Raw genomic sequence first — 26,070 nt, forward strand, 5'->3', positions numbered from 1 at the left:
TGTCCTGGTGATAAAGCATTAGGTAATTAGCCTATCTGAGCCTGCAGACTGAGTGACGCCAGGCTCCATAAAGCAGCCGCGACAGACTGATGCCGCATTGAGCTTGAGCGCTTTTTTTTTTTTGCTGTCATTGTAAACTCCAGCTGTCTGTTTGTCTGCTGGAAACCAGTGTCGGCATGGCACATAATACGAGCATGTTGATTCACTTTGCTGTTTTTGTTTTTGTTTTTTTTTTTTACCTTTGTGTATTTTTGAAAAAAAAGAAAAAAACTTCATTGTGGTTCCGTTGTGGCGTGATAGAACAAGACAAAAGCTTGGACGCATCTCGTCTACCACATAACTTGATACTCTGTACCGCAGGACGTGCTGTAATGGGAGATGAAAGCAAACAGGCCACCATAATAAACTACACGATCTCAGACATGCGTGACTGCATGAATATTTGAGTGAAAGTTTGAGCGATTTATGGGTAAGATGCTGCCGATGTGCTGCGCAGTAATTGTGATGAAGCAGCTTACCTGAATATAACGGAACACACTAAATCCTTGTGTATCACCTAGTTTTTAGATGGACAGAAAGAGAAGAACACAAAACAGGCAGATCTGTCTCTCTCTCTTTCTCTTTCTTTCTCTCTCTGTCTGCCTCCCTCCCTCCCTCCCTCCTTCTTTCCCTCTCCCCCTCCTGTCCTGTGATGTGTTCTGGCCAGACAGTATGGCTCCTGGGCGTCAGTGGCATGATCATAGAAACACAGGCCAGTAAGGACATTCCTCATTGTTGGTGAATCTAGAAATGAACTTGGCCATCTTGCCCTGCTCTTTCTGAGAACACTTTGGGTGCACGTTTCATTTTCTCCAGAGAGAATAATAACCTTGTTGTTCAGCTTGTGGGAGTTCAGTTTGACGCAGGCACGGTCTGTGTATCAGTGTCCTGCTGATACAGCTTCATTATCATGGAATTTCACCTCTAATTCCCAGATTGTCTCATATGAGTAGATTTTTGCTATGTGGTGTTCAAAGTCTTTTCATCACAGCACCAGACTGCAGCCAATGTCCCGTCACACTTATATCCTGCTTTCATTTTTCTGCCTAACTTTTGAACTTTTGCTCCAACCATGCCTCTGTTTCAGCCAAAATTAGCTGTTAATACTGTCGCTCACTTCTCTTTCCAGATGACTGAAACTTGACCTGGATTTGTGACTGGGTGAGGAATAACCTTCCCCGCAGGAGGCTTCGAATCCAGAGCTGCCGGATCCCTTCTGTGCCAACACAGAAAGGGGATTTAAGTGTTTGTGCTGCACTGGCGGGAGTTCAACTCCTCCACCAGCGCTGCTCGGAAGCAACAGTGGAAATTAAAAAAAAAAACAAAAAACTGTTTATACAGACTCATCGCACTACCTCTTTTATCCTTACCTCTGTCCTGGCTTCTCATTATTTGCCTCCTCACTCATGTCCTCGAGGGAGCTTTAAATCCCTTTTACAACACCCATCAGATCATCTCGCCACCCATTTACCCATCTCATAATGAACTCCTCTGCCTCCATTACGTCCTTGTTCTCATTCACCAGCCCCGCGGTGAAGCGTCTGCTCGGCTGGAAACAAGGAGATGAGGAGGAGAAGTGGGCAGAGAAGGCTGTGGACTCTCTAGTTAAGAAACTAAAGAAGAAGAAAGGAGCAATGGAGGAGCTGGAGAGGGCCCTCAGCTGCCCCGGACAGCCCAGTGAGTATCACAGTGTCAAACATTCAGTCTAGTCCAATGGTTCCCAATCTGGTCAGGACCTATCCAGGGTGTCGCAAAAAAAACCTGGAGGGGCTTAAGATTACTTACAGGACAACAGAGAAGACAAATCATGCTTCTGCTGGACAAAGCAATAGAATTTTTCTAACTTTAATGCCTTAACTGTCTGATATTTTGCTTGTTTTTTGTGAAAAACTTCTACCTCTGAGTGCCTGAAAAAATTATTAAAATGAATCAATTTTAGAGGGAAAAATTGCTTTGGTCAGCTCACAATTGATGTTACTCAACATGTGATGAAGGGCCAGGAGTACTGCTTTATTATGGTTGTCAGAAGGTTGAAAAGGTTGGGGACCACTGGTCAAGTCCACAAAGAGGGTGTTTCATACATGTGAGATCACAGGTTTGATTGCAACAAATGCTATTTGTCCTTACACAACACCAAGAAACCTTTGTCAAATCATATTAAAGTAGCTGCTGTTTTGATATGAATCCTTCAGGCAAGTGTGTGACAATCCCCCGCTCGTTGGATGGGAGGTTGCAGGTGTCCCACAGGAAGGGTCTTCCACATGTCATCTACTGCAGGGTGTGGCGCTGGCCTGACCTGCAGTCCCACCATGAGCTGAAAGCCCTGGAGTGCTGCGAGTTCCCCTTCGGCTCCAAGCAGAAGGACATCTGTGTGAACCCGTACCACTACAGGCGTGTGGAGACTCCAGGTACACGTAGTCAGAGAACATGTTCTAAATCTGCTGAAAAATGTAAAACTCATGGTTGAATTTTAATATCGTTTGCCCCTCTCTGCTTTCTCCGCGTCTTTTTGTTGTCTCCTTTCAGTGCTGCCACCAGTTCTGGTCCCACGCCACAGCGAGTTCAACCCTCAACACAGCTTGCTGGCAAAGTTCAGGAACGCCTCCCTGCACAACGAGCCTCTGATGCCCCAGAATGCCACCTACCCGGACTCATTCCCTGCGATCCCATGCTCCTCCTCCTTCTCCTCCTCCCCGTCCTCCTCCCTCACCCAGTCTCCCACCTCACAGAGTTTCCCCAACTCTCCCAACAGCTCTGCAGAGCCCGGCAGTCCGTATCACATCACAGGTAACGCGACATCAAACCGAGCGAGCTGAAACTTTTGTTACACCCGTCACACATGGAGGTTACAGTTTGACCATGACCTTATGACCTCAGAGTCTCAAACGCTCAGTCTCATCTTGTGATTTGCATCATGCTTTTCCAGCTGAGACTCCTCCACCTCCGTACAGCATGATGGAGAGCAGCCCACCGGAGGATGTGAAGCCCAGCAACTCCACAGAAACCATCAAACTCACGTTTTCGGCTCCTCACAGAGGTACGTTACGAGACTTACAGAGAAAGTAGAGAATCTGTCAGCATAATTAGTACCGTATTTTTCGGACTATAAGTCGCTCCGGAGTATAAGTCGCTCCAGCCAAAAAATGCATAATGAAGATGAAAAAAACATATATAAGTCGCACTGGACTATAAGTCGCATTTTTGGGGGGAAATTTATTTTATAAAATCAGAGATCAAGAACAGACATTACATCTTGAACGGTAAATTATAGTAATAACAATAGATTAGAGAACAACGGGCTGAATGGGTGTCTGGTATGTTAATGTAACACATCAACAGATATTCAGATAACTATAACATAAACAACATAAGTTTACCAAACCCTGTTCCTCTAGCTGTGGTCATCTAGCTTTTAGCCCGCGATTAGCTTTTTTGGTTTTCTTCATTGCAGTTAGAGTATCCTCCGCTTTTCGCCAGTCCCTCACAAGTTTCTCGGTAACTACAAACTTTCTTTCAGCTGCTCCATTACCGTTTTCGGCTGCATATTTCACTACTTGCAGCTTGTAATCTGCAGGGTATGATTTTCTTTTTGGGGCATTTGTGTTCAGTCTTTCTCAGTTGTCTTTATAAGTTTATGTTTAAATTTAAATTTTTCGGTGGTACAGGAGCGTAGCAGATACTGGCACACCAGCCTAGAGCGCCCCCTCGCGACTGTCAGAGTGAACATGTGAAATTACCGTATATATTTTATTATATAAGTCGCATCTGAGTATAAGTCGCAGGACCAGCCAAACCATGAAAAAAAGTGCGACTTATAGTCCGAAAAATACGGTATTTATGCATATTAATTAACAAAAACAATACCATGACAGTATGACTTACCCAGATGTTGGTATACGTTTTCCTTAATATAAAGTGTCTAAAATTAAATGTACAATAGAATAATTTATCTGTGATGTCCACATGTTTAGATTTACGGCCCGTATGTTACGAGGAACCAGAGTACTGGTGTTCGGTAGCTTACTATGAGCTCAACAATCGGGTCGGGGAGACTTTCCACGCGTCATCCCGCAGCGTCTTGGTGGACGGCTTCACAGACCCATCAAACAACAAGAACCGCTTCTGCCTCGGGCTGCTGTCCAACGTCAACCGCAACTCCACCATCGAGCACACACGCAGGCATATTGGCAAAGGTGGGCAGGTCACATCAGAGCATCATCTCATTCTCATTCTCATCGTAGCGTAGAGAGCCTGCCTTTGTTGGACAAACGTCAAGTGCCTCTGGGCTACAATAATCTGTGCACTGTGAGGACGTGTGTGGTTTTGAACGGCTGACACAAAGGGTTGAGGGTAGTCGGTCTGCAAATCACAGACACTACTAAAGCGACTCAGACATTCTCCATTTACAAGAGTAAATACCTCTGTGGTTTTCCTCTGGCAGAATATGAGAAAACACTGCATTTCCAGCTCACGTACAGTAAAGTGACTGAATGCGTCTATCTTTGATTACATGTTTGCTATACATGTTTTCTTGGATAAAAGAGCTGCTTTTACGCCCTTGTGAAATGTGGTGACATTTGCACCACTCTGAAAGGACAGTAATTGTTGTTTATTCACTTCTACTCTATCATTCAAGACTGTTTGATTTTATCCTCCATTCTTCTCAGGCCTACACCTGTACTACGTCGGCGGGGAGGTGTACGCAGAGTGCCTGAGCGACAGCAGCATCTTCGTCCAGAGCCGAAACTGTAACTTCCAGCATGGCTTCCACGCCACCACGGTGTGCAAGATCCCCAGCGGCTGTAGCCTCAAGATCTTCAACAACCAGCTGTTCGCCCAGCTCCTCGCCCAGTCCGTTAACCACGGCTTCGAGGTCGTCTACGAGCTCACTAAGATGTGCACCATCCGCATGAGCTTTGTTAAGGTACTGGGTACCTTGAGGATATATGACACATAGTGACAGAGTATAAATGGATTTTTAAGAGGAGCTGGATGTCTGCTCAAAGCTTCCTCGATGTTCTATTGAGTCTGATCCTGCTATAAACAGGCAGGGATACTTATACTTCACACCCAATAATTTTAATAGTTAACTGAACTGCTGAGATTTATGTATGTGTCCTCCCCTCAGGGCTGGGGTGCCGAATACCACCGTCAAGATGTGACCAGCACCCCCTGCTGGATCGAGGTACATCTGCACGGGCCCCTGCAGTGGCTGGACAAGGTCCTCACACAGATGGGCTCCCCACACAACCCTATTTCTTCAGTGTCCTAACAGGAGCACACGCTTTTTACTGCGTGCTCTAGTTCCTTCACACAGGTAGTCGTAGATTCTGTATGTTCTATGTCCAGGATTTCTGTCATACGGTCCCTTTTTTCTTGACATCTCATACAAAACGACAAAAATATGTTACCCTCAGCTCTGTCACACCATGCAGCATAACTGAAATGATGAAAGACTTAATTCTGCGTGGATAATTTACACCTCATTTGGTGAAATGATAAAGTGTTACTTAATTTTAATTAAGACTATGATAAAGCATTTATCCTGCACTCCATGTCAAGAAAAATGGGATATATTTATAGGTACGCAAAAACTTATTCCATGTTGTAAATGTTGTTATGATAGTATGTGCTGTATTCCCATGTGTTGACTTTGTGTACTGGTTGCTTTTTACTTGTTCCATTAAAGTTGTTTTTTTCTTTAAGTGTGTATTTTTTCCCCCCCTCAAATTTAAAAACACAGCATCCATCACACTGTAACATAAACACATGCAGTCTGAGAAATTTCTCAATGTTAGCTTCATAATTTTACTCTCATATTCACAGCAGGTGAAATGTACTTTAAACCACAGTACGACTTCTCCCTGCCACTTTCATCACAAAGCTCATCCACATTCATTCCACCATACTTCCTTTTTGTTCCTTTGTACACAATTAAAATTGACTATTTGTGCAACGGATTTAGATAATCACAGATAGAAAACTTTGTGTTAAGTCCTGAAGTGCCCACGTGACTGAGAAGAGGCTATGGACATATATTTTATCACTGATTGTCATATGGAACAATGAAAGAAAACATGAAAAAGACAACATTACTTAAAGAGAAAACAGTCTCGAAAGTATCAGTCAGTACTCAGACACACAAGGAAACTAATGTTCTTTTTCTGTCAGCAATGGAAAAGACAGGGGGATCAAAGTGAGCTCACAGGACTATTCTGGCGAGAGCCGAGGCTTTAACATCTGAGCAACTTTGACAGGACAATTATATTCAAATTCCTTCATTACTATTGCCCCATGAAGGAAGACAACTACCAGACAAAGTGGGATTTGACAGAGTAGCTACAAAGTAAACTCCTAATAAGTAAACATTAAAGGAAATGCTGGTTTATATTTAAGAAATTAATGTAAAAAAATTTCTAAACAGCACCAAGTATGATTTGATTTCGTCAGTCTGCTACTTCAGGAATTCACCCCTTCTGATGGATTTAAATCAGTTCAACCTGGTTCATCCACCAGTCTCGCCAGGTTTCTAAAACATCCCTTTCATTATCATGTTATTCTTACTGCGGTGTGGCTGTCTGGCTAGGGAAATTAATGTTTACAGTGTACGGTTAGTATCCATTTATGCATTAAGTGCCAGTGTTTCTTCGGTATTCTATTATTTGTCACAAATGCGCTGACCACTCGGCGTCAGCAGCCCTGGAACTGCTGCTGTGTTTGGCTGCGGCCCTGTGAGGCCAGGAGCTGCTGCTGCTGCTGCAGGAAGCTGATCACCTCTGGACTCCTGAGTAGTGACTGAAGGACACACATACATTCAAATTTCAGAGCGCAACACAACAAAAACTTTACTGCCTACTTGCCTTTTTTCTGCCTCTATAAACTAAAACCTGATGCCTCTCAGTCTGGGTGGAGAGACACAGTGGCTGGTGAACCTGTTCACTTAGAGCAGATGCATGCAAGAAATTTGGATAGTGTTCAGCCAGGCTCTACAATGCCAAAGACAGATGCATTGAGAATAAGGGCAGTCATACACAAATGGATGACATATTAAAGAAAAATCTGAATAATTATGGGGAAAAGTAACAAATGTGGATGCTTTCTTACAAGCACCACTTCCTTTTAAGAAAGCAGTTACCGAATAGTCGGATCAGTATGAAAGTGATGTTGTGGTTTTATTTTCTTTAATTCGCACCCATCAGTAGTTACATCAATCCAGCTATAACTTACCAGTCTTTTCTGGTTGAGAACCTGCTCTATCAGCGAGGGTCTGGCTGGCCGGTCCCCCATCGCACCCAGTCGCTGTTTGTTCACAGACACCGGTCGCTCCTCTGAGTTTTCCTGATTAGTACAAAGAGAAAACAAAAATAAGAAACTGACTAGGTGGAGCTTTATTTGTGTTGTGCTTTAGTAAAGTCAGACAGGGCCGCAGGTGCCATTAAGTTCAGCCCCCCTGTGGCACCGCTCACCTTCCTTTCTTCCCCAGCCATCTTATATATTTATAGGTTTATATGTAATTTGTCCACATCATGAATGACTCATATTACTGTATGAAAGCATCTATGAAGCTTAATCTTACATCAAGTTTGCCACTGGACATCGCCTGGTCGTTCTTCTTCTTCTTGTACTTGTCTTTGTACATCTTGTTGCGGTGCTTTTTGCACATCCACGGTTTCCTCTGCTTGGCCACCTGTGTGGAGGTCTCCGTGCATCCCTCATACGTGCACTGTTTGGGAGCGTTGTCGCCCTCCGAAGTCTCCTCATCGTTGAGCTCCTCGGGGCTGGCGGCGCTGTCTCTGGGATCCGAAGTGTCCAAAACGTCGCTCTCCTCGTCCGGATCATCCATGTCATAGGAGGAGACGTTGTTCTCTGATTCGTGCGGCGTTGTCACATTTCTGCTGTCGACCACTCCGCTCTTACTCACGTAGTACCTCTGTCCGTCTTTAGTGAGCAGGAGAGTTGAGTCCTTGTCTTTGTTTGCGGTTGCCGAATTGTCATCTTCGCTCATGATTGCCGTGAACAAATGCGGTGTGGCTAGCTAGCTAACGACCATCCCTTTGCAGTCAGCTCACGTTAGCGGTTTAATTAGCTGTTAGTCGACATTTGCCCAGCAACTTTCCTGCATTAGTATACGTTTAACTGCTTTGTTAAAGCGTTAAGTCATAAAAATACCATGCTTTGAGAAATAAGTATTAAGCGTTTTAGCCGGCTACCGTGACACTTCCTTGGGTTCACCCTGTCACAGCTCTCGCTGTATTTCGATAACGAGGATTTTCTTCTTCGCCGCGTTGTTCTTTGTGTTAGAGTGACACCAAGTGGCCAAAATAACAAATGCATGTATGAATCTGACAGAAAATGTATATATTGTATTATATTATATTATATTATATCTCCTACATACCTTGTACTTCTATTTTAACCCCCAAAAAATGAATAAAAAGCGTGGACAGAAACATATTATGATCTGTTTTTAATACATAGATCAGGTCTTTCTTGACTGTGCGACGAGTAAGATTTTTTTTTTTAATGTAACTAAGATAAGATAGCATAACATAAGATAACACAGGCCTTTATTAGTTATTAGGGGAAATTTCCAACTGTGGTAAAGCCAAATTAAATGTACATGGATGAATAGGCCCGAGAAAGACTACTCTGTCATACAATCTGTATGGTGAGCACCTGCCCCATCAAGTACAGACAATTTTGGATCCCACATCTCTGAATTGTTGTAGGATTCATAACAACATGACAAGTACCCCTCTAGTCAAGTGCCACCCCAGCAGATAACAGTTAACAAGAGCCATAAAAAAGTCTTAGTGGAATGATGTGCACTTATTTGATAGGACAAATCGATGAAATACAAAAATGTATCCAGTATCTGGCTAGTAAATTACCTCACAATCACATTAAAGCTCCACAAAAGACACAGACAATTTGTTTTTGAAACATATTTAATTTATTACTATTGTTGTTGATAGACCATTGCTGAACAGAGGTACAGGTATTGGTATTGCAACAGACGGTAATAATGTGGTGCAGCTGTGAGAGCACTTTGGTAAACCACATGTGCCCATGTGCTGGAGAGTGTGGATTTCACAGCACAACAAAGTCATACTGATCTGGTCAATATGGCGGCACATTACTATCCATCTGTGAGGATGAGAATAAATACAGAAAGTTTCAGACAAGTGTGACGACTGCAGGGGGATCATCTGTAAAAAATAATAATGATAATAATAATAACAACATAAGAAATGAAATCGCTCTGCATTTCTCTCACTCTCATCTGGCTTTTTCTCTCTTTAATCTCACATCAGTTACTGGAAATCCCTTTACTGGTTGCTTTTGTAAAGGAAGTGACATCATTCCCAGCATCTGACAAGAAGGGAAGATGGTGGTCTCATCTTCTCTAGATTTTTCTGCGTGGATTCACCCATGTGCTCAAAATAGTCTTCTTCAACGCGACTGTATTGTTTCTGTTCAAACTGATGATCTCCTCTAGATTATATTTGTCGTTGCTCACTGACTGTTACACATGTATGACTGATTTTTTTTTGTTTGTTTTTACAGTTCTCATAGACTTACTACTAGTAAAGAAATATAGTGTATTGTGAACTATCAAAATAAATAAAATTATGTTATTTACATAACATACAAACAATACTTCATCACGAAACTGTTTTATTATAAGAATAAGCTACTGTATGTCTGTCATGCTTTCATCTGGATAAATGAAGCCATGAATGAGGTTGTACAGTGCTGAAATAAACCCTCTTCAACCCTTTTAACTGTACTGCTCTTCAACAGTGCTGCTGGTTCTCCCAGTACCCATACTGTCTTTCTCTCAGACCTGTTTGACTGCACCTAAACTGCAGTACTTTGTGCAAATAGGCAGCCCTCATAAACTGTTAATTATATATATATATATATATATATATATATATATATATATATATATATATCATCTGAAACATATTTCCAAACTCATACAAGTGGTGGGCTGCAACCTTTCTTTACTGGAATATGTGGATGAAATATGCCTTTAGTTTTGGAAAAATGTAAACAAGGCTTTCCATGAAGACATGAGCATCACAAAATATCAAGAATATTAATACAGAAAGAGTATGGAAATGTGTGCACTGAGGAAAAAAATGGTCAAATGTTTGCTACACAAGCACCTGAATGCTGCTGAATTTTGTGTCTCAAGATGTCATGAATGAAGCAATCAACAAAATTACAAGGAGGAATCAAATGCACCATTAGTGTCTTAATAGCAGACTGGGTAATATGTAAACTGTAATACTGCAATCCAATATTACAGGAAGGCAACGCCAATACTGTGTGGAGCACAGAATTATAGCACAAGTGCTGTCTTTGAGCTGTCATTTATCTTTTACGCTGAACACTAGTTTAAACACATTTCGTAAGAAAAAGTCCTTTCTCTACACACTGCAGCTCTCGTTCTCACTTAGTTAAACTGTTCATCAAATCTATGGTAACTTACTTCAAAATTTATGAGCTCTACTACAACAATTTTTTTTCCCCATTCCACTAAGCTCTTAGGACAAATCAACAAAAGAAGTTATCCTTCATGGAACAAAAGGAAATACATTATTTTAAAAAATGCAATGAATAAAGAATGAATAAATAAGGTTCAATAAAACATGAACATTGGTCCATATTCTCATATTGCCTCGTAGTGCTGCTCCACCATAAGGAAGTGTCCATGTTGAGCCCAGATCATCACTGAAGGGTAAAACAATGCTGTCGCCCGTTCTCGCTCCTTGAGCTCTGCAACATGTGCTCAGATGAGAGAACGTCAAGAAGAAATTAATGAGAAGTCTTTCACCTCTTCCTCGTGATCTCTGTCTCTTGTTGCCTCTGTAGTTTTTCTCCCAACACCTCCACTCTCTTTTTCCTCCATCCACCCTTTGATCAGGCTCTCCCCTGCGGTTTGGAAAGATGGATTCAGGAAAGCTAAAAGTTCTGTCAGATTTTTTTATTTATTTATCTCTTTTTTTTGTTTTGTTTTGTTTTTGTTTTTCCCTCCGTTCACCCCCCTTTCCGGCCTTATACTAGAGGCTGTGGGGAAGCTGGTGTCTCCTCTTCCTCCTCCTCCAATATACAGAGGGAGGAGCTGGATGAGGGTTTTCCTTCCTCCTCCTCCTCCTTCCCCTCCGCCTCCTCTCCTCTAGAAGGGCGAGCTGGGGGAGCAGGCGATACTGGCTGAGCTGATGGAGATGTCATCAGAGTCACATGGGAGGCTGGGGTTTGGGGAAGGGTCAGAGCAAGTGTCAGGGGTCAGAGAGGGAGGGGCCACGGGCAGGCCAGGGAGGCAACTGGGAGGCTCCGCCCGTACTGTTTCTGTTGTCAATGTTGATACTATTGTCACCGGCAGCGGCTTCACATCCGGGTGGCGTCCTCGTCTGAAAACCTGCCCCTCCTTATCAAAAGGGGTGGCCTGAATGCGGGAGGAACAGGAGAAAGTTATGATTAGATCAGCTGATGCATAGATCCAGTGGCGCAGGGGATGATGCAGGATGGAGGACCAGGAGAGCTTTGCACATGTTCATGAAGTTATCAATCAATGTCTAAATGGACAGTCAGAAGAGGGATTAGCAAAAGTAAAAAAAAAATAAGTTGATGATTAACAAGTGGAATAAATCTAATCAACACTACAGTCCCGAGTTTTTAGAATCAGCGCTCCTTATTACTTCCTCTTTGATTTATCACTTTACATCATGTTCATGGCAATGTGAGTCATTTTTGTTTGTTTGTTGTAAGGTGAGACTTTAACTTTGGAAAGAAGAAATACTTTTTCTCACAAATAAGAAGTTAACTCAGTTCGATACTCCACAGCTTTATCTGGTCTGGTGTGACCATGCGGATATTGTTGTCTATCTGAAATTACTATTCATTTATCAGTCTTTTTAATGCTAGATTACTACATTTTACTTTTTTGCTAATGCATTAATAATTTGATATCAATTTATTCATCACTGTTAATTAATTCCTCTTGTCAGTGTCCAATTATTGTAAATATTTAGTGCATTTCTAATGATATAACAGTGCATCTCTTGGCTGTCCATAAATCAATGTTGGATAAAGTCGCACAACAGGACTTGGACAATGGGAGCTGAACAGCCCTGGTGTGAGTAGGAGGCAGCCAGGTAGCAAGCATAACATCAATCAAAAAAAAAAACCAAACTGAAGGGATTGTTTCTTCGGAAGGCAGCATTCACACAGAAACTGGTTAACAAAAAGTGAGTGAGTTAGTGAAAACCTCAGAAACATCAGCGTGTGCACTTGTACAAAACACTGCTGTGCATGTTCCACAGAGACATCGAGGAGAAACATTTTCAAGGGGAATTTTAAGGGTAACTCGCACTTCCACATACTGGGGACGGGGCTGGAAAGACAGACGACAACGATGCATATGTGTATATGTATTGTATATAATATGTGTTTACAGCAAGCAAGCGATGAAAGGAAAGAAGCAAAAAGCCAAGCACAAAGACCACAGAGCAGGGGCGACATGAAGCTGTCAAAGCAGCGCAGCAGCAGCCAGTCAGCAGGGCTGCACGCAGGGAGGCGGGAGACATCAATTTCAGAGACACTATTTTGGTTTGTTATGATTTCTCGCAGGTTTTTGACCGTCTACCCTGTTGTGTCTCTATGGAAACCTGGCGTACCTTATCCAGTACATGGCCGGGTGCTGGTAGAAATCCAACGACCCAGATCTCTGCATAGAAAAGCTGTCATCCAGCTGAGCACAAAGAGAAACCAGCACAATCAATCAAAACACCACTTCATTTCAGAAGAGAAACACAAACTTCACCCGCAGAGTCGTAGCTGTCCTAAGAGGCTGAACAAATGAACAGCTGCAGATCTCTTGTGTAAACCAATTCAGCTTAAGATGACCCTAACAAACTATTGGACCGGTTGGTTTATGGGAGCCGTAATTTTTGGCAGTAGTGACTTACAGAAATGACTGACACTCCTGCAGTGGTGTCGTTGACCTTCGGACTGGTGTTGAAGTGCTTCTTTATCTTCCCTGCGACTGACAGCTGATGATCGTTCTCACATAGACCCTCGTCCTGTATTGAGCAAAGGAGGAGAGGGGGGAAAAATCAGTAATGACGGGAATTTACCGAAACTAATTGGATGCAATGGCTCAACTAGAGCTGCACTTACAGTGACCCAAGGGTGCTCCAGCACCTGCAGGGCAGTGTACCTCTGATCCACCTCCACCTCCAGCATGGATCGAATCAGCTCCTTCAGCGGCAAACAAACACTGGTGAGTTTTTATTCCCTCAACATGAGGTGACTTTTCTCCAGCATGTGGATGCATTCACAATACACACAAACAGGTATAAATATTCACCTTGGCTGTCTCTGACACATTGTCCCAGTACGGCAGAGGGAATTCTAGCTGTCCCATTAGTATCTGATCAAAAAGCACTTCCTGATCGTCACTGCTCCTGGAAACAAAATAAAATACTGCTCTGATTAAAGATGCACCATAATCATCATAAATTAGAGCGACTCATACACATACGCATGTTATATCAAGAATTAAAAGCAGCAAATGTGACAGTGGATATTTCAGGGAGGAGGGAGCTCTTGCTGTTAGCTTACCCTCGAAAAGGTGGGAAACCGCACAGCAGGATGTAGGTGATGACTCCAGCTGCCCAGATGTCCACCTTAAGGCCATACCTGCACAAAGACAAAGAAATCCGATGATGAAAAGCAGAGCAGCATTATTCCTTTCAAGACTAAATGTCAAGAGAAATCCAAAAGATTTTTGTCCTGTAAGCTGCAGCCTAACTGCATCACAACAGGATTCGTACACTGGCCTTGGCCTGTGTGTCATTGCTGTGTAGCCTCAGCTCTCACCCTGTTTCTGCGATGATTTCAGGTGCTACATATGTCGGGGTCCCGCAGACAGTGTACAGGGGTCCGTCCACCACAGTCGCCAAACCGAAGTCTCCCAGTTTCAGGCTTTTGCTGCCATCTGCATGCTCATACACCTAAGCACAGAGAACAGATGCTGTTAAAAGAAGCATAAGAACTCTGCTGTCTGCAGCTGCTTTATCAGTGCTTGTGAATCTTGCTTATGTTAACATCAGATAATCTGTGTGCAATTCATATAAAGCTTCTATGTATAGAATTTTTATGTGATTATAGTATTATTTAAATCATTTCTTTTTTTTCTTTTTTTTTTTGTCTGTTTCATTCTCAGTGTCTCCGAGTCAAATCCATGGGGAGGATCAGGGGTTAGCAGCGTCTGGTACAGTGTCCACTTCCCCTCAGCTGTGTGGAGCATTTCAGCACCTTTTAGCTCATTGTTCTGGTATTTATAGCACACACTTTTACTTGCACCTCACTTACAGTGCTGCTTTCAGTAAAAAAGCTCTTATGAACCAGATATTTCCCTCAGGTGGAGCCCAAAAACAAAGGCAATACATGTATTTGGAAGTACTCTCTTTATCAAGACTTTTAAAGATAAAGAAAAAGGGAACTTTGTGAAGTTAACTGAGAAAAGGGCAGCACCTAGAAAGGTACCATTTCTCTTTTGGCAGCCCACAGAACCGCAGCACTTCTAATTTAATGGAGAGCAACAAAAGTGGAGAGACATGCAGAGAAGACACAGGAAAAGAAGCTATGACCCTGTCTCGGGTTAGTAGAAGTTATTGCAGTGACAATAACATTTCTAAAGTCTGGCCCAACCTGACTTGATGGTTTTAGACAGGATACAAAGGAGAGGATGAAGAGCAGTAGCTGATGGAAGAGGAGGAGAAGATGACATTGAGGTGAACAGAGGGAGAGAGAATGAAGGATGGAACGAATAAGGGAGGCTGAAGAAGGAGTGTGCAGGAGGTGTGAGGGCAGCAGGGATGAGTCATCTCTCTCCTCACTGAGAGTCCAGTGAGTGATATTAGTTCACCGTTCATTGAGAAGGGAGGGAGGAAAAGAGATGGAAAGAGAGAGACTTCACTGCGGCAATTTATACGACCATGAGCACAGTATGGACACGTGCAGATCCACTCTGTGTGAACTGACCAGCAGGTTTTCTGGTTTGATGTCTCTGTGCACAATGTTGAGGCTGTGGAGGTATTTGATGGCGTTGGCCAGATTGTAGAGCATCCCGCTAGCGTCTCTCTCTGTGTATCTGTTAGCAGAGGTGATGGCGTCGAACAGATCTCCTCCCTGTGGACAAATGGCAGTGGACGGGAGAGGGTTGTCAGTGTAAATAGCAATGTCACGGGAGTTTGTTTCACACACCGAACCTGACAGATTTACATCCAAGCTTTCACAGTTGCTCATCTTCCACTGAGAAGACTTCTCAGCAAGAAAGTTGATTTAGTAGCGAGGGTTTTCGTTTGCTCAGCAGCCAGAGGGGTAAACTTTCCTCACTTTGGTTCAAACGTCTCCTCCCACTTTCTTTAATATTTCTCTTTCATTTTGAATTTTTCCTTTAATTCATCTCTTCCTTTTTTTTTCCCTCTCAGGCCTTTTCTCTGTTTCTCCCAGTTCTTCACATTTTTCATTCTGTATAAATATCACCCTCCTCTTACCTCTCTTCTTCTCTCTCTCTTTCTCTCTGTATCTCTCTTTCTCTGAGAGGAACAGTGGCTTAAAATAGGCCTGAATCACTCCCCCCCAACCCCCCTCTCTCTCCCAGTGCAGACACCACACTGTCAGCATCCAACCTACAGCTTCAGTTATTTAAACATGAAATCTGTCAAATGCCACAACTGCATTAATGCACCTCCACCATGTTGTCAAAAGTATGTGGATGTTAACACTTTTGTGATGGTTGAACACCTCATTCCAAAAGCATGGACGTTAATATGCTTCTGCAACATCCTCCATTCTTCTTTGGTGGCTTTCCACAAGATTTCGGTGCCTAAGAGCATTCGTGAGGATGGCCACTGCTGTGGGGCGGTGAAGCCCGGCTCACAGTTGGCATCCCAAAGGTGTTGGATGGAGCTGAGGCTTTTGTACAAGCTGGTTATGCCACACCATCTATGAAACAAGAAAGGTCTTCCAAAAACTGTTGCCAGCTTTCTGTTAATTGAGAAGGACCTCACACAAAATGGCACCTGGGAAAAGGACACAGCACTATGTGTATTCCACACTTGCTATATTTTGTCTCATCTTCTCTCTGTCTCTTACACTTTGCCTCCCCTCTCAGTGCATCCATCTGTCTCGCTCCCTCATTCGGTCCCTGACATTCTTGAAATGAACTCTTCCTACCTCATTCATCCTCAGCCTCCACTTGATCCTCCTCCTTTGGACACTGTCACACGTACACACATTTCTACCACAGATTGCCTCTCATCTATATTCTGTAGTACTCTACGCCACAGCACGAACAGATGGATCACATTCCTGGCTCCTGAATTATGCACAAACATTTCTCGATTCAGAGAGCGGGAGGGAATAAACAATGTGAACACAAGAGCGCTCGAGGCCACAGACCGATTCTCTTGATCCCACACTGCGTGAATAGTTAGAATTCATCATTTGCTTCACCGACTGAATGTTGTTGCTCTGTCTCTGCCTCTGTTTCGGCCTCTCCGTTCCTTTCTGTCGCTCACAAATTGGAGATAATGGTCGCCAACACACAGTATGTAGAGAACACATATAAGGATTGTGTTACTTTGGCCAGATATCCTAGATATGTGCAACCAGAGCAGATGAGAAACACGATCACACACCTTGACCAGCTCCATGACCAGATAGAGTTCGTTGTAAGTGTCCACCTCCTCTATGAGCAGAACAATATTTGGATGTTTGACTCTGCGGAGGATGGCCACCTCGTTCTGGATCATGTGCTCCTGAAAAGAGAATTAAAATCAATTATACAGCCAAGAGAGACATATTCATTAAGGTGAGAAAGAGGACTATTTTCAGATGGTGTTAATTGACGCTTCAGTCTAAAAATGTGGCTGATTTTCTTTTCTTACAAATCCTGCATAGCAATTGTGTGAACTGATGAAATGGAAAACTTTCTGTAGGATGCTTCTACATACAGGTGACTATAACTAATTACACTTGATTTGTATTTTAGGAAAAAGTGAAAGATTGGGGACTGATGTTCTCTTATGTGCTAGGCTAATAAAACCAAAACCATTTGTCTTGAAAAATACTATTTTTGCGTGCATATTTGAACAGTTCTCAGTGACAGCAGTCTTTTTTCTACATCAGTAACACTGCGCTCTTCTACCTTTGGAGTTTGTGGTTTACCTTGCCTCTGCATTTGCCCTTGTTGATGATCTTCAGAGCGTACTCCCGTCCTGTGGAGTGCTCCACACATTCACGGACGACCGCAAAGTTGCCATCGCCTAACATGCGTCCCACCTTGTAGCGGTCTGATATGTAGGACGGCACAACTGGAACCTCATCGACTAGGACCTCGGCTGCAGGGAGGAAGTACGAAAGTTTAAAGTTTGCTGCATCTGCAATGGCTAATAGCAATTCACATTTTTGTCATTTGATTTAATTCACAAATTAACTTTATATCATCAAATTGATCAAAACCCAAAGCGACTGATAAAAAATGAATACAAATAACACAGATACACAGAATATCAAAAGTAGATTTAAACAGTTCTTTAAATGGTAATCAAGCTGAGGAAATACATCCACTCAATTTCAGTTAAATGTTATTTAATTATTTGATTTATACCATTTAAAAGGGTTCTCTGGGTCCCCTTTAAGTGAATAAAGAGTTCTATGACTCAATTAAAAATTATTATTATTATATCACTGTTTGCGGTGTGTTACAGGGTTTCATGGAGCAAGAGAGATGAAGAAAGACACCAGAGGAGGGAAAAAGTGTGAGAAAACGAGGTGATGAGAACAGCATGTACAAATCAGAAGAAGAACACGGGAGACGGGAGAGATGGGGGAAGAGAGATGCATCAAAGGTCATGGATGTGATTCAGACATGCATGATATTTGCAAGTATGTCGCCTTAGCCCACTGATGAACAGATGGGACATTCTTGTATCATGAGTTTTCCTCACCTTCAGTAACAAGCCCATCCCCATCTTCCACTGAGCTGGAAACTTTAGTGGAAGACAGAGAGGTGGAAGAACCCTGGGACCCCTGCAGAGAGGAAGAGAGGGCAGAAAGAAAGGAGGATGGCGAGAGAAAAGTGAGGAAGACAATTATTTAAATCTGCATCATTTCCCAAAATAGTTTGTAATCAACTCCACGCTCAACAGAGCATGATGAGAGAGTCCCTTCTGTGACAATCCCAGCCCAAACAATTACGGATGTCCAAAGACAGACAAAAGGACATTGTGCAACTCATCTCATCCTCAGTACATCCTTAAATCTGTCTTCGTGTTTGCATTTCTGTGTGTTGTATTGTGCTCCCCTCTGCTATGTGTACACTGTGCTCACGAAAAGAGCCAGAACAGGTTTACTTAAGCTGTCGGCCTGAATATAAACCCGTTACTTATTCAGCAAAAGCACCTGTGTGTGTGTGGCCACACCGGGACATACGATTGCATTGCAATAAGCTACTTTACATTCATAGAACTTTCAGTAATTCCTGTCTAATTGCAACTTCTTTTCACTCCTCATTACTACCTTTAACAAAGCATAAAAATGCAGGTTTTGGTGACACTAATAAAGGCGGATGAATACTGCCTTTCATCTGGTTTGTGAGTAGGAGGTCATTAAGGCAAAAGAGAGTGGCTGAGATGCAGCATCTGCATCTATCTGAAGACAAAAACTCATTACGCCCTCCACCTCCTAACCTTCTGTCTGGTTGTCATGGAAGCAAGGGTGGGGAGCGAGGATCTAGTCAGGACTGTAGATAAGAATCTACCCCTCTCATATTTCTGCATTTTCTCCTCTCCTCCCCCTTTCTCTTCCTCAGCTTCAAATTTAATTACTTCATTTTGGACAAAGTTGTGCTTTATTTGTCTTAGCAGGCACTGGTCAGGATAGTTAGTCTCTTCATTTGTGAGATTTTTCAAATGTTCAATATGTATTTTTCCTTCCTCTCCTCAGTCTCCGCTCTGCTGTCTGCCCGATAGTCAGTCCCGAGGACACAACACTAAATAATCTTTGTGGTTCTGGAGGCTTTCCAAGTCCCACAGGTGCAGCAGACACGTGCAGCCTGACCAGTGATGTAAGTGAACGCCTCACAATTTCTCTAAAAAATATAAGCAGAATCATCTAGCTGGTATGAATTATTCACGGGTGCAGTTTGGGCTGTAAATGGTGTGCACTGTGTATGTGTGATGCATGAGCCAGTTGTCCTGAAGTGCAGAAGCCAAAAGGTGCATCATCAGTAGCCTCTTGGTGACCACCTCTCACTTATTTTGACTCACACGTTTCAAGCCAGTGATACATTTCTTTTCATTCATCTCTCATGCCAGTGCAGGTGTGGTCTTTCTGCGGCTCTCTCATAACAAATTCACACCACATAGTATAATTCACACATCACTCAGTCCTGGCTACTTAGAGGAGATGAGAAGTAAAAATGTGTTGCTGAATTAATGGATGCCATGAAGGCATTTGTAACAGGGTGACATGCAAATTCGGCTCCAGGGAATTTTAATAATACATTTTTATTTTAGCTCATGGTAAAGGCTTACAAAACAGATTTTATTAAAAAACTGTGTCATCCTGTCTCTGATTTTACAAAGCGGGTGATGTGGATTAACAACTATTCAATGTTAAAATGTCTGCTTGGAACTGATCTCGTCCACACTATGAAGGAAAATATGCCTGCGAGTAATTCTGCATATATGTGCAGACCAGGAGATGCAGACCAAATCCCACAGCTACTTTGATTTCCATTTTTTCACCCGGGCCGCATGTGAATCTCTTATTTCTGTGGTGTCCACTCACACTGACATGCAGCCTGGAGAACTCACTGTCATGGCAGAGGAAGGAGAAGGCGTAATGACTTTGATCTGAAAACTATTTACAGCAGAGCTGCCCTATATCTCTATTCAAGTAGCTGTCAGCTCTTTTACTCATCTCTACTGTTGTGACCTGAAAGCCACCCAGGTGAACCGTAGCTGTGAGTCAGGCTGAATTTGGTTTACGTAACGTTGCTTTTGGTCGGGCACTCATCCCGGAACAAAAAAACCCACTTAATGCCCGTAAAGTCGATGACCCTGCTGTGCTTTATCTACAAACATCCTTCTTCTGATCTTTTATTTTCTCATCCTGGCTCGTATATTTACCTCTCTTGTGCCATTATCTCAAATCCAGCCCTGCTTTCTCATTTTGAACTCCTATCTCTCTCTCTCTCCCTGCAGCTGAGGGAAACAAAATACTGTTGCTGTGGAAACTGCTCACAGAGAGGAGAAAGGCAGCTTATGAGACTTCCAGTGTGGAGACAGAAGCCTATATATGGCCATTTCCTGTCTGCGCGCTGAGAGGCGGGTTCAACCTTCTATGAACATTGTGTCTCTCTCTTTCCTGTGTGAAAAACTACAAAACAGGTGGAGTGACAGACAGAGTGAGGGAGAGACTGAGGAACTGAAAAAAGGGGGCATGAAGAGACGGAGAGAAAGATGGATGGAGTCTGGTTTGGTTGATATTGATCATAACATTTGGCAGGAACTGTCTTGTTATTGTTAGAGCATCCAGCTTTGTCCCTGTTGCACAATACACCACATACTATTCCCAGCTCCACACCTCTACTCTTTTGCTCTAGCTATGACTCACACCACTAAAAAAAACACGCTGACAAACCTTTTACATCATGGCTGCAGCCACTGCTCCTGAAGCCTGCAAGGACATTATTCAGGGGCTGAATACTGATTAGTGCATAAATGTGAATTAAACAGGATGTCCGCTATTGACCTTAAATGTGGAGCAGGTGCGTAGAGCAGAGGAAATAGTGATTTATTCTGTGGTGTTAAAAAGGAAGTCTGTCATCTGTAGAATTCATCATTATAAGCGCCACCACACATTTAGAAAAGCACCTTAAGTGTGATGTTTGAATCTGATTATGAAACACGTCCGAAAGCCTCCTTTCTCTCTGTTTTTCTGGCTGAGAGAGCCAAACCTCTTCTCCAAGCAGCGTTTCCTGTCACTTTCACTGTCACGCAATATCCAGCTATAGCAGGATTTATTGGTGTGTGTGCTTCAGTGGGAAAATCTAATAAGATTCAGTAGGAACAGGGTACTTTCTTTTGTCCCAAGTCGCTACACAAGGTACAGGAGATAATATTTCTTGGCTCTTATTTTGGTGTCTAGACAGACAGGAAACAATCTATTTGACGCTCATCTGAAGAAATCAACACAGTTTGGGGATTCAGTCACTCCGCTGCTCTGCCAGTTGGACACAGCAAAGTTTTCTAATAACGATCCTTGTGGACTGCAAATCCAGGGGAATCACAGGAATGTGATTAAACGCTTCAGGGAAAATTAAAAAATGGGAGTGAGGCTGTCTCACCCAAGAACAGAAAAAAAACCCCATCAAAAACAGGAGCAGTGGGACAAGAAAGACGACTGCACCTCTGGGACTGCGTTTGTGTTGTAATTTCCTTTTTGCTCTGCTGAATGCAGATCTGAGTTTAACAAAGGAGAACCGCTGATAAATTGGTATATTTCTGTATGTGGTGAACATGATGTTAATGCAACACAAATGAGCGGCATGAGGGGAAAAAAAGCAAACACGAAATGAAAATGAAATGACAGTGAATTTAATGATAACATGAACAAATGGAAATAAATACCTTAAGCAAAAAAAAAAATACAAAGAGAAACAGATGAGCCAAGAAGAGCTGGCAGCCTTACATGACAAAATCACAAGAAGCAGAAGACGGGCCGGGTTATCAACTATAATTTGCCTGCAAACACAGACAATTTTTCATATTTGCATGTCTTCCGTGTTTGTAAACGGCAGTGCAAAAATATACAGAGGAACCCTCTGCAAAACGACAGGTTTTTTTTTAGATGCGATAAAGATGCAAATATGAGACGAGCTTGAGTCATTTGTGAACAATTTTGAAGGGTTTAAAATTGCAGCATTTGCATCTTCCACAGTTTCCTCATGCGCTGCAGCCAGTCTTTTTGGTGGGTATAGGAACTAAAAATTGCACAAACCGTCTAATGACATCAACACAAGATAAAATAAGAAATATAATACAGCCAGACAAAAAACAAATACAGTGTTCAGTAACAACACACTCACGTGGATGAGGTGAGACAATAATTGACAAGTTCATAATACACAGATTCTCTTACAGTCTCTCTCTCTCTCTGTCTCTCTCTCTCACACACACACACTTTAATTATGAATCACCGAACACAAAATCTGAACAGCAATAATAAGAGATGGAGCATGCAATTCAATGGATTGTAGACATGAATGACTCAGTGGTGGGAGGAAGGTGTAGGTGACACACTACGGTTGACTGTTATCGCACAAACAGCTACCTGACAGTATCTCAGCTGCTGTACGGCCATCATAGACCTTCTGTTAGTCTTGCCTTCAATCTGTCACTCACTACTCTCTGTGTATTATCTTTTCAAAAAAACAACAAAAAAACGATTCATTTCTTTATCTTTGTTAATCACAAACACAAACAGACAGACAAAACCTGTGACCTCGCCAGCTCATTTGATTCATCTGGATGTGCTAGAGGGAACGTTAGCAGAAAACATAATATTCACGGTGTGTCTCTGTAAGGTTGATATAAAATATTAAAACAATACAAATACAGAAAACACTGGTGCTCTTAGTGAGGCTAGTGGCCCTGAAAGGACTATTAGAAGTGCGAAGGAGGAGAAGGGGGATGGACGACTTCATGAATGTAGACCATGCTTTCATGCTTCTGTTGCTGACTCATTAAAAAATGGGTCACAAATTAGTGTGCACCAGATGTATAAAAACATGTGCGCATCAAGCTAAATGTCTACTTGGTGTGCCCAAATGGTGATATCGTGTCTAAAAGCGTTTTTTTCCGAAGCATACATGACCGTGTAAGTGATTCTGTATGACATTCCTATGAAGATGTGTCCTTGCAGCTACGCCTGTGTGAAAAGGTTCGGGGAAAGCAAAAAGCCACAGTGCAATGTCTATGTCTGCATATTCTGCTCGGGGAAATAGGCTGAGATGGTCCGAGCTGTGCTAGCGACACACGTCGGGCAGCAAAGTGCCTTTAAGTGTTTAAATGCAGGGTCCAGCGAGGTGAACTATTTAAATGCAGTACTCGTAGTAGGTCAGTGAGGCTGCATGGCTGCTTAGGAAAGGATTTATGGTAGCATTCAATGCTTTACAGGCTGAAATTTTGAAAAAGATTTCAGTCATTTTTGAGCTAAAATTGCTAGAATTCTGGTTTCATTTTAAAGGGTCATTTCTCAGCCATGGTGTGGTTTAACTGAGTCATGCATTTGAGGCATAAAATTAAGAAAAGTACTCGCTTGCCAATTATTTCTGAATGTGTGCTCTACATTTATAATGATTCAGGCGTCTAAACACGGGTGTATCATAAAAGTAGAGAAGATGTGAAAATATAGTGTCAAAAACTGGCGGCCACTTCTCAAAAAGCTTAGAATTCATGAAAGAGGGAAACGACGGAATATAATTTTCTCTGTGTGAAGTTAATACCCTTTCATATGGGGAAGGTGGTGGGGGAGCGGGGAGGGTGGGGGTAAGTGAGAATGGAAGGAGAGATGGGGTGGCAGAGAAATTAGAAACTGTCAGGGTGGGAAGGGACAGAGGGAGAAACGCTAACAGGGCGGATAAAGACGTAAGAAGCGGCGGAGAGAATTACATCGTCATGTGGCTGAAGAGTGTGAAGCCACAGAGTGGAGAGGAGAGATAATGAACTGTGAGGCTTTTTTCCCCATCCAAGCCAATGCAGACTTAGCATAGGGTGTCAGCCAAAATAATCTCTCGTTGAGAAATACACACTCAACTTGAGAAACTCCGTAAAACTAGAATTTAACCGCAGTGTCACTGAGGTCAGAGCTGCGCTACAAAGCTAATTTGTGAGGGCTAATATTTGATAAGAAAAGTGGACAGAGGCATAAATGAGACGCAGTGTGGCTGAATGTGGAGAGGATTTTTTTCTCTATCCCTTTTCCTCATTACATCTGGTTAGCCCTCCTTCACCTCTCTAAGCGCCCCAATTTTTTTTTCTTATCCCTCTCTGACACTGGAAATTATCTGTGAGGAAAAGAACTGAACAACATGAAGTGAGCACAGTAACTGTCTGCAGTAACTGCCCCATATGCATGCATTCAGAAAGAAGCAGGCGTGCTGTAGAGGAGGAGTTTATAAATGTGTGCGTTCGCCAAATCCTCTTTCCCTTTCAACACTGAAATCTATGGTGACCCACTTCCGTTATACGTATCATGGAAGCTCTGGTGCACTTTGTTCTGTGCTCAGTGGCTACAGCCCAAATCTGATCTGTTCCTGACCTTCATATTGCATCAATATAACATCATCACTGATGGATTCAGAAGCCCAGGGGCCAGACCTTCCACCATCCATTAATTCTTCCTGGCACAATAAATGTAACACGGGATTGAGGCTACTGAGCCCCAGAAATGAATTCTTTATGCTATTCTAATTTTAGCCTATAGAGTTACTCATGCACAGCAATGTACAGAAATAATGCACAAACCACTTTCTTTGTGTCCTATTAAAAGATACTGACTTAAATTACTTTGCTTCTTTGACCCTACACTGATAAAAGCTAAATAATTACAATAAAAATCATAGCTACACCCCTGCTGTCAGGTACAAAAGTAGTTCACATACAGTTTCAGACAGCAGGCTTGGGGTAAACCAATATGAATGCATGGCAGGTTCACATATACTGCTGCATCTGCATGTAAACGTCAGAGTCTGAGCTGAAGTGAGCGTGTGCTAGAGTCTGTTTACGAGGGAGAAGGACCTAAATCAGCAGCAGGCTTAGAGTTGCTGCAAATTAAAGAGCCGCTGTGAGAAAACAGGGTCTGATTAGGATTGAGGCTGATATTAAAAGATCACCATCATCACTGTCAAGGGCCGGATTAACAAACACTTTGATCTTGAACACACACACACACACACACACACACACGACACGCTTGAACTTTCTAATATGGAACTGAAGGTTTTTCCATTTGAGTTGCATGCTCCCTCTCTGCACAGAAGTATTTTCTACACAGTGACTACCAGCTTCACAGTGTACATAGTGTGTTTGTATCTCAGATCCTCTTTCTCCTCTGTTAGCAACAGAAAACAGATTATTTTTCTTTTCTTAGTTAAGATGTTTGAACAGTGATCTTTTTTTAAAAAAAACCCAAACCAATGACAGAACACAGAAACACTGGCTAAAATAATCTGATTAACTAGTATAAAATGTTTCTCTAAAGTCTTTCACAAAAAGGACATGTACAAAATGACATGACTTGATTAAAAAAAAAAGTAATCCTAGATCATCCGTCAGTACTGATCTGGTCTTTTTTTGTGCTTTGACTGCTTGGTGGCTAACAGAGGACGTAAACCAATTTTTGCAGAATAAAAACAGGCCTGCAAGTTGGAGCAGGCTGCTCACAAAGTCAAACATCAGTCTCATCTTTAGGTCGGCTATTGCACAAATTACTGACTCGCAGATCTTTAAAAGTCAGTGATAGCATCATTCATGGTTTTGCTACCAAAGGCAGACAGCTCTTTATAAGGAACAAAGAACTGTGGCTCAGTGTACGGGGGGAACGTAACAGAAAATCAACATGGAAGGATGAATCACCCTGGAAAACTATTTACACTGAATAAGAGCTGTAACATTAGAGGATCCTAACATGAGCCTGCCATTCTTGGAATCGCGGAGCAGCACTGCATGAGGTCAAAGGTCAGTGGCCCACCCCCTTCTGAGACACTAAAGGTGTTGGGACGTTGTGGTTTCTCCGTACTCTAAAGACTCTAAGATGTTGTTGGCCTATGCTCAATGGCAGCTTTGTCCTTTTCCTGAGAACATAGAGGGAATGTGTTATAGATTTACTGTCACTGAATGTTATAGCTGAGTGTTTGTGCACGTTTGCCTGTGTTTTCTA

General features: G+C 42.5%; 3 protein-coding genes across 6 annotated transcripts in view; 1 reads left to right on the top strand and 2 right to left on the bottom strand.

The window, feature by feature from the left end:
• The first annotated feature begins 1,508 nt into the window (after window positions 1-1,508).
• Window positions 1,509-5,740, top strand: smad9 (SMAD family member 9). Its single transcript, XM_046411562.1, has 7 exons — window positions 1,509-1,716; window positions 2,232-2,447; window positions 2,566-2,826; window positions 2,966-3,076; window positions 4,011-4,232; window positions 4,707-4,963; window positions 5,168-5,740. Exons 1-7 carry the CDS (start codon window positions 1,521-1,523, stop codon window positions 5,309-5,311), a joined length of 1,407 nt encoding a protein of 468 aa, XP_046267518.1. The 5' UTR covers window positions 1,509-1,520; the 3' UTR covers window positions 5,312-5,740.
• An 83-nt stretch (window positions 5,741-5,823) lies between these two features.
• LOC124071120 (regulatory factor X-associated protein) lies at window positions 5,824-8,329 on the bottom strand. Its single transcript, XM_046411569.1, has 3 exons — window positions 7,616-8,329; window positions 7,267-7,377; window positions 5,824-6,834 (listed from the first exon to the last, which is right to left on the bottom strand). Exons 1-3 carry the CDS (start codon window positions 8,042-8,044, stop codon window positions 6,730-6,732), a joined length of 645 nt encoding a protein of 214 aa, XP_046267525.1. The 5' UTR covers window positions 8,045-8,329; the 3' UTR covers window positions 5,824-6,729.
• Window positions 8,330-9,009: 680 nt separating this feature from the next.
• The window catches only part of dclk1a (doublecortin-like kinase 1a), a 49,083-nt gene continuing 32,022 nt past the window's right edge, over window positions 9,010-26,070 (bottom strand). For 3 of the 4 annotated variants that reach the window (XM_046411554.1, XM_046411555.1, XM_046411556.1), the window contains 11 exons: window positions 18,072-18,153; window positions 17,290-17,462; window positions 16,761-16,880; window positions 15,100-15,246; window positions 13,933-14,066; window positions 13,675-13,752; window positions 13,421-13,517; window positions 13,231-13,311; window positions 13,020-13,133; window positions 12,729-12,802; window positions 9,010-11,497 (listed from right to left, as the gene is read on the bottom strand). In XM_046411554.1, coding sequence (XP_046267510.1) covers window positions 11,440-11,497; window positions 12,729-12,802; window positions 13,020-13,133; window positions 13,231-13,311; window positions 13,421-13,517; window positions 13,675-13,752; window positions 13,933-14,066; window positions 15,100-15,246; window positions 16,761-16,880; window positions 17,290-17,462; window positions 18,072-18,153 — 1,158 coding nt within the window. In that variant the 3' untranslated portion in view covers window positions 9,010-11,439. Of the gene's footprint in view, window positions 11,498-12,728; window positions 12,803-13,019; window positions 13,134-13,230; window positions 13,312-13,420; window positions 13,518-13,674; window positions 13,753-13,932; window positions 14,067-15,099; window positions 15,247-16,760; window positions 16,881-17,289; window positions 17,463-18,071; window positions 18,154-18,209; window positions 25,985-26,070 lie in introns of those variants that run through there. The other variant, XM_046411557.1, reaches the window with a different exon arrangement.

The sequence above is a fragment of the Scatophagus argus genome, chromosome 14 (assembly GCF_020382885.2).
Source record: "Scatophagus argus isolate fScaArg1 chromosome 14, fScaArg1.pri, whole genome shotgun sequence".
NCBI classification, from domain to species: Eukaryota; Metazoa; Chordata; class Actinopteri; family Scatophagidae; genus Scatophagus; species Scatophagus argus.

Coding starts and splice junctions, on each gene's coding strand:
- smad9 (XM_046411562.1), top strand. CDS start 1,521: ATGAACTCCTCTGCCTCCATTACGTCCTTGTTCTCATTCACCAGCCCC. Junction 2,827..2,965: donor CAGTCCGTATCACATCACAG/GTAACGCGACAT, acceptor ATGCTTTTCCAG/CTGAGACTCCTCCACCTCCG. Junction 3,077..4,010: donor GTTTTCGGCTCCTCACAGAG/GTACGTTACGAG, acceptor CCACATGTTTAG/ATTTACGGCCCGTATGTTAC.
- LOC124071120 (XM_046411569.1), bottom strand. CDS start 8,044: ATGAGCGAAGATGACAATTCGGCAACCGCAAACAAAGACAAGGACTCA. Junction 7,378..7,615: donor TGTCCAGTGGCAAACTTGAT/GTAAGATTAAGC, acceptor TGTACTAATCAG/GAAAACTCAGAGGAGCGACC. Junction 6,835..7,266: donor TTCTCAACCAGAAAAGACTG/GTAAGTTATAGC, acceptor TGTGTCCTTCAG/TCACTACTCAGGAGTCCAGA.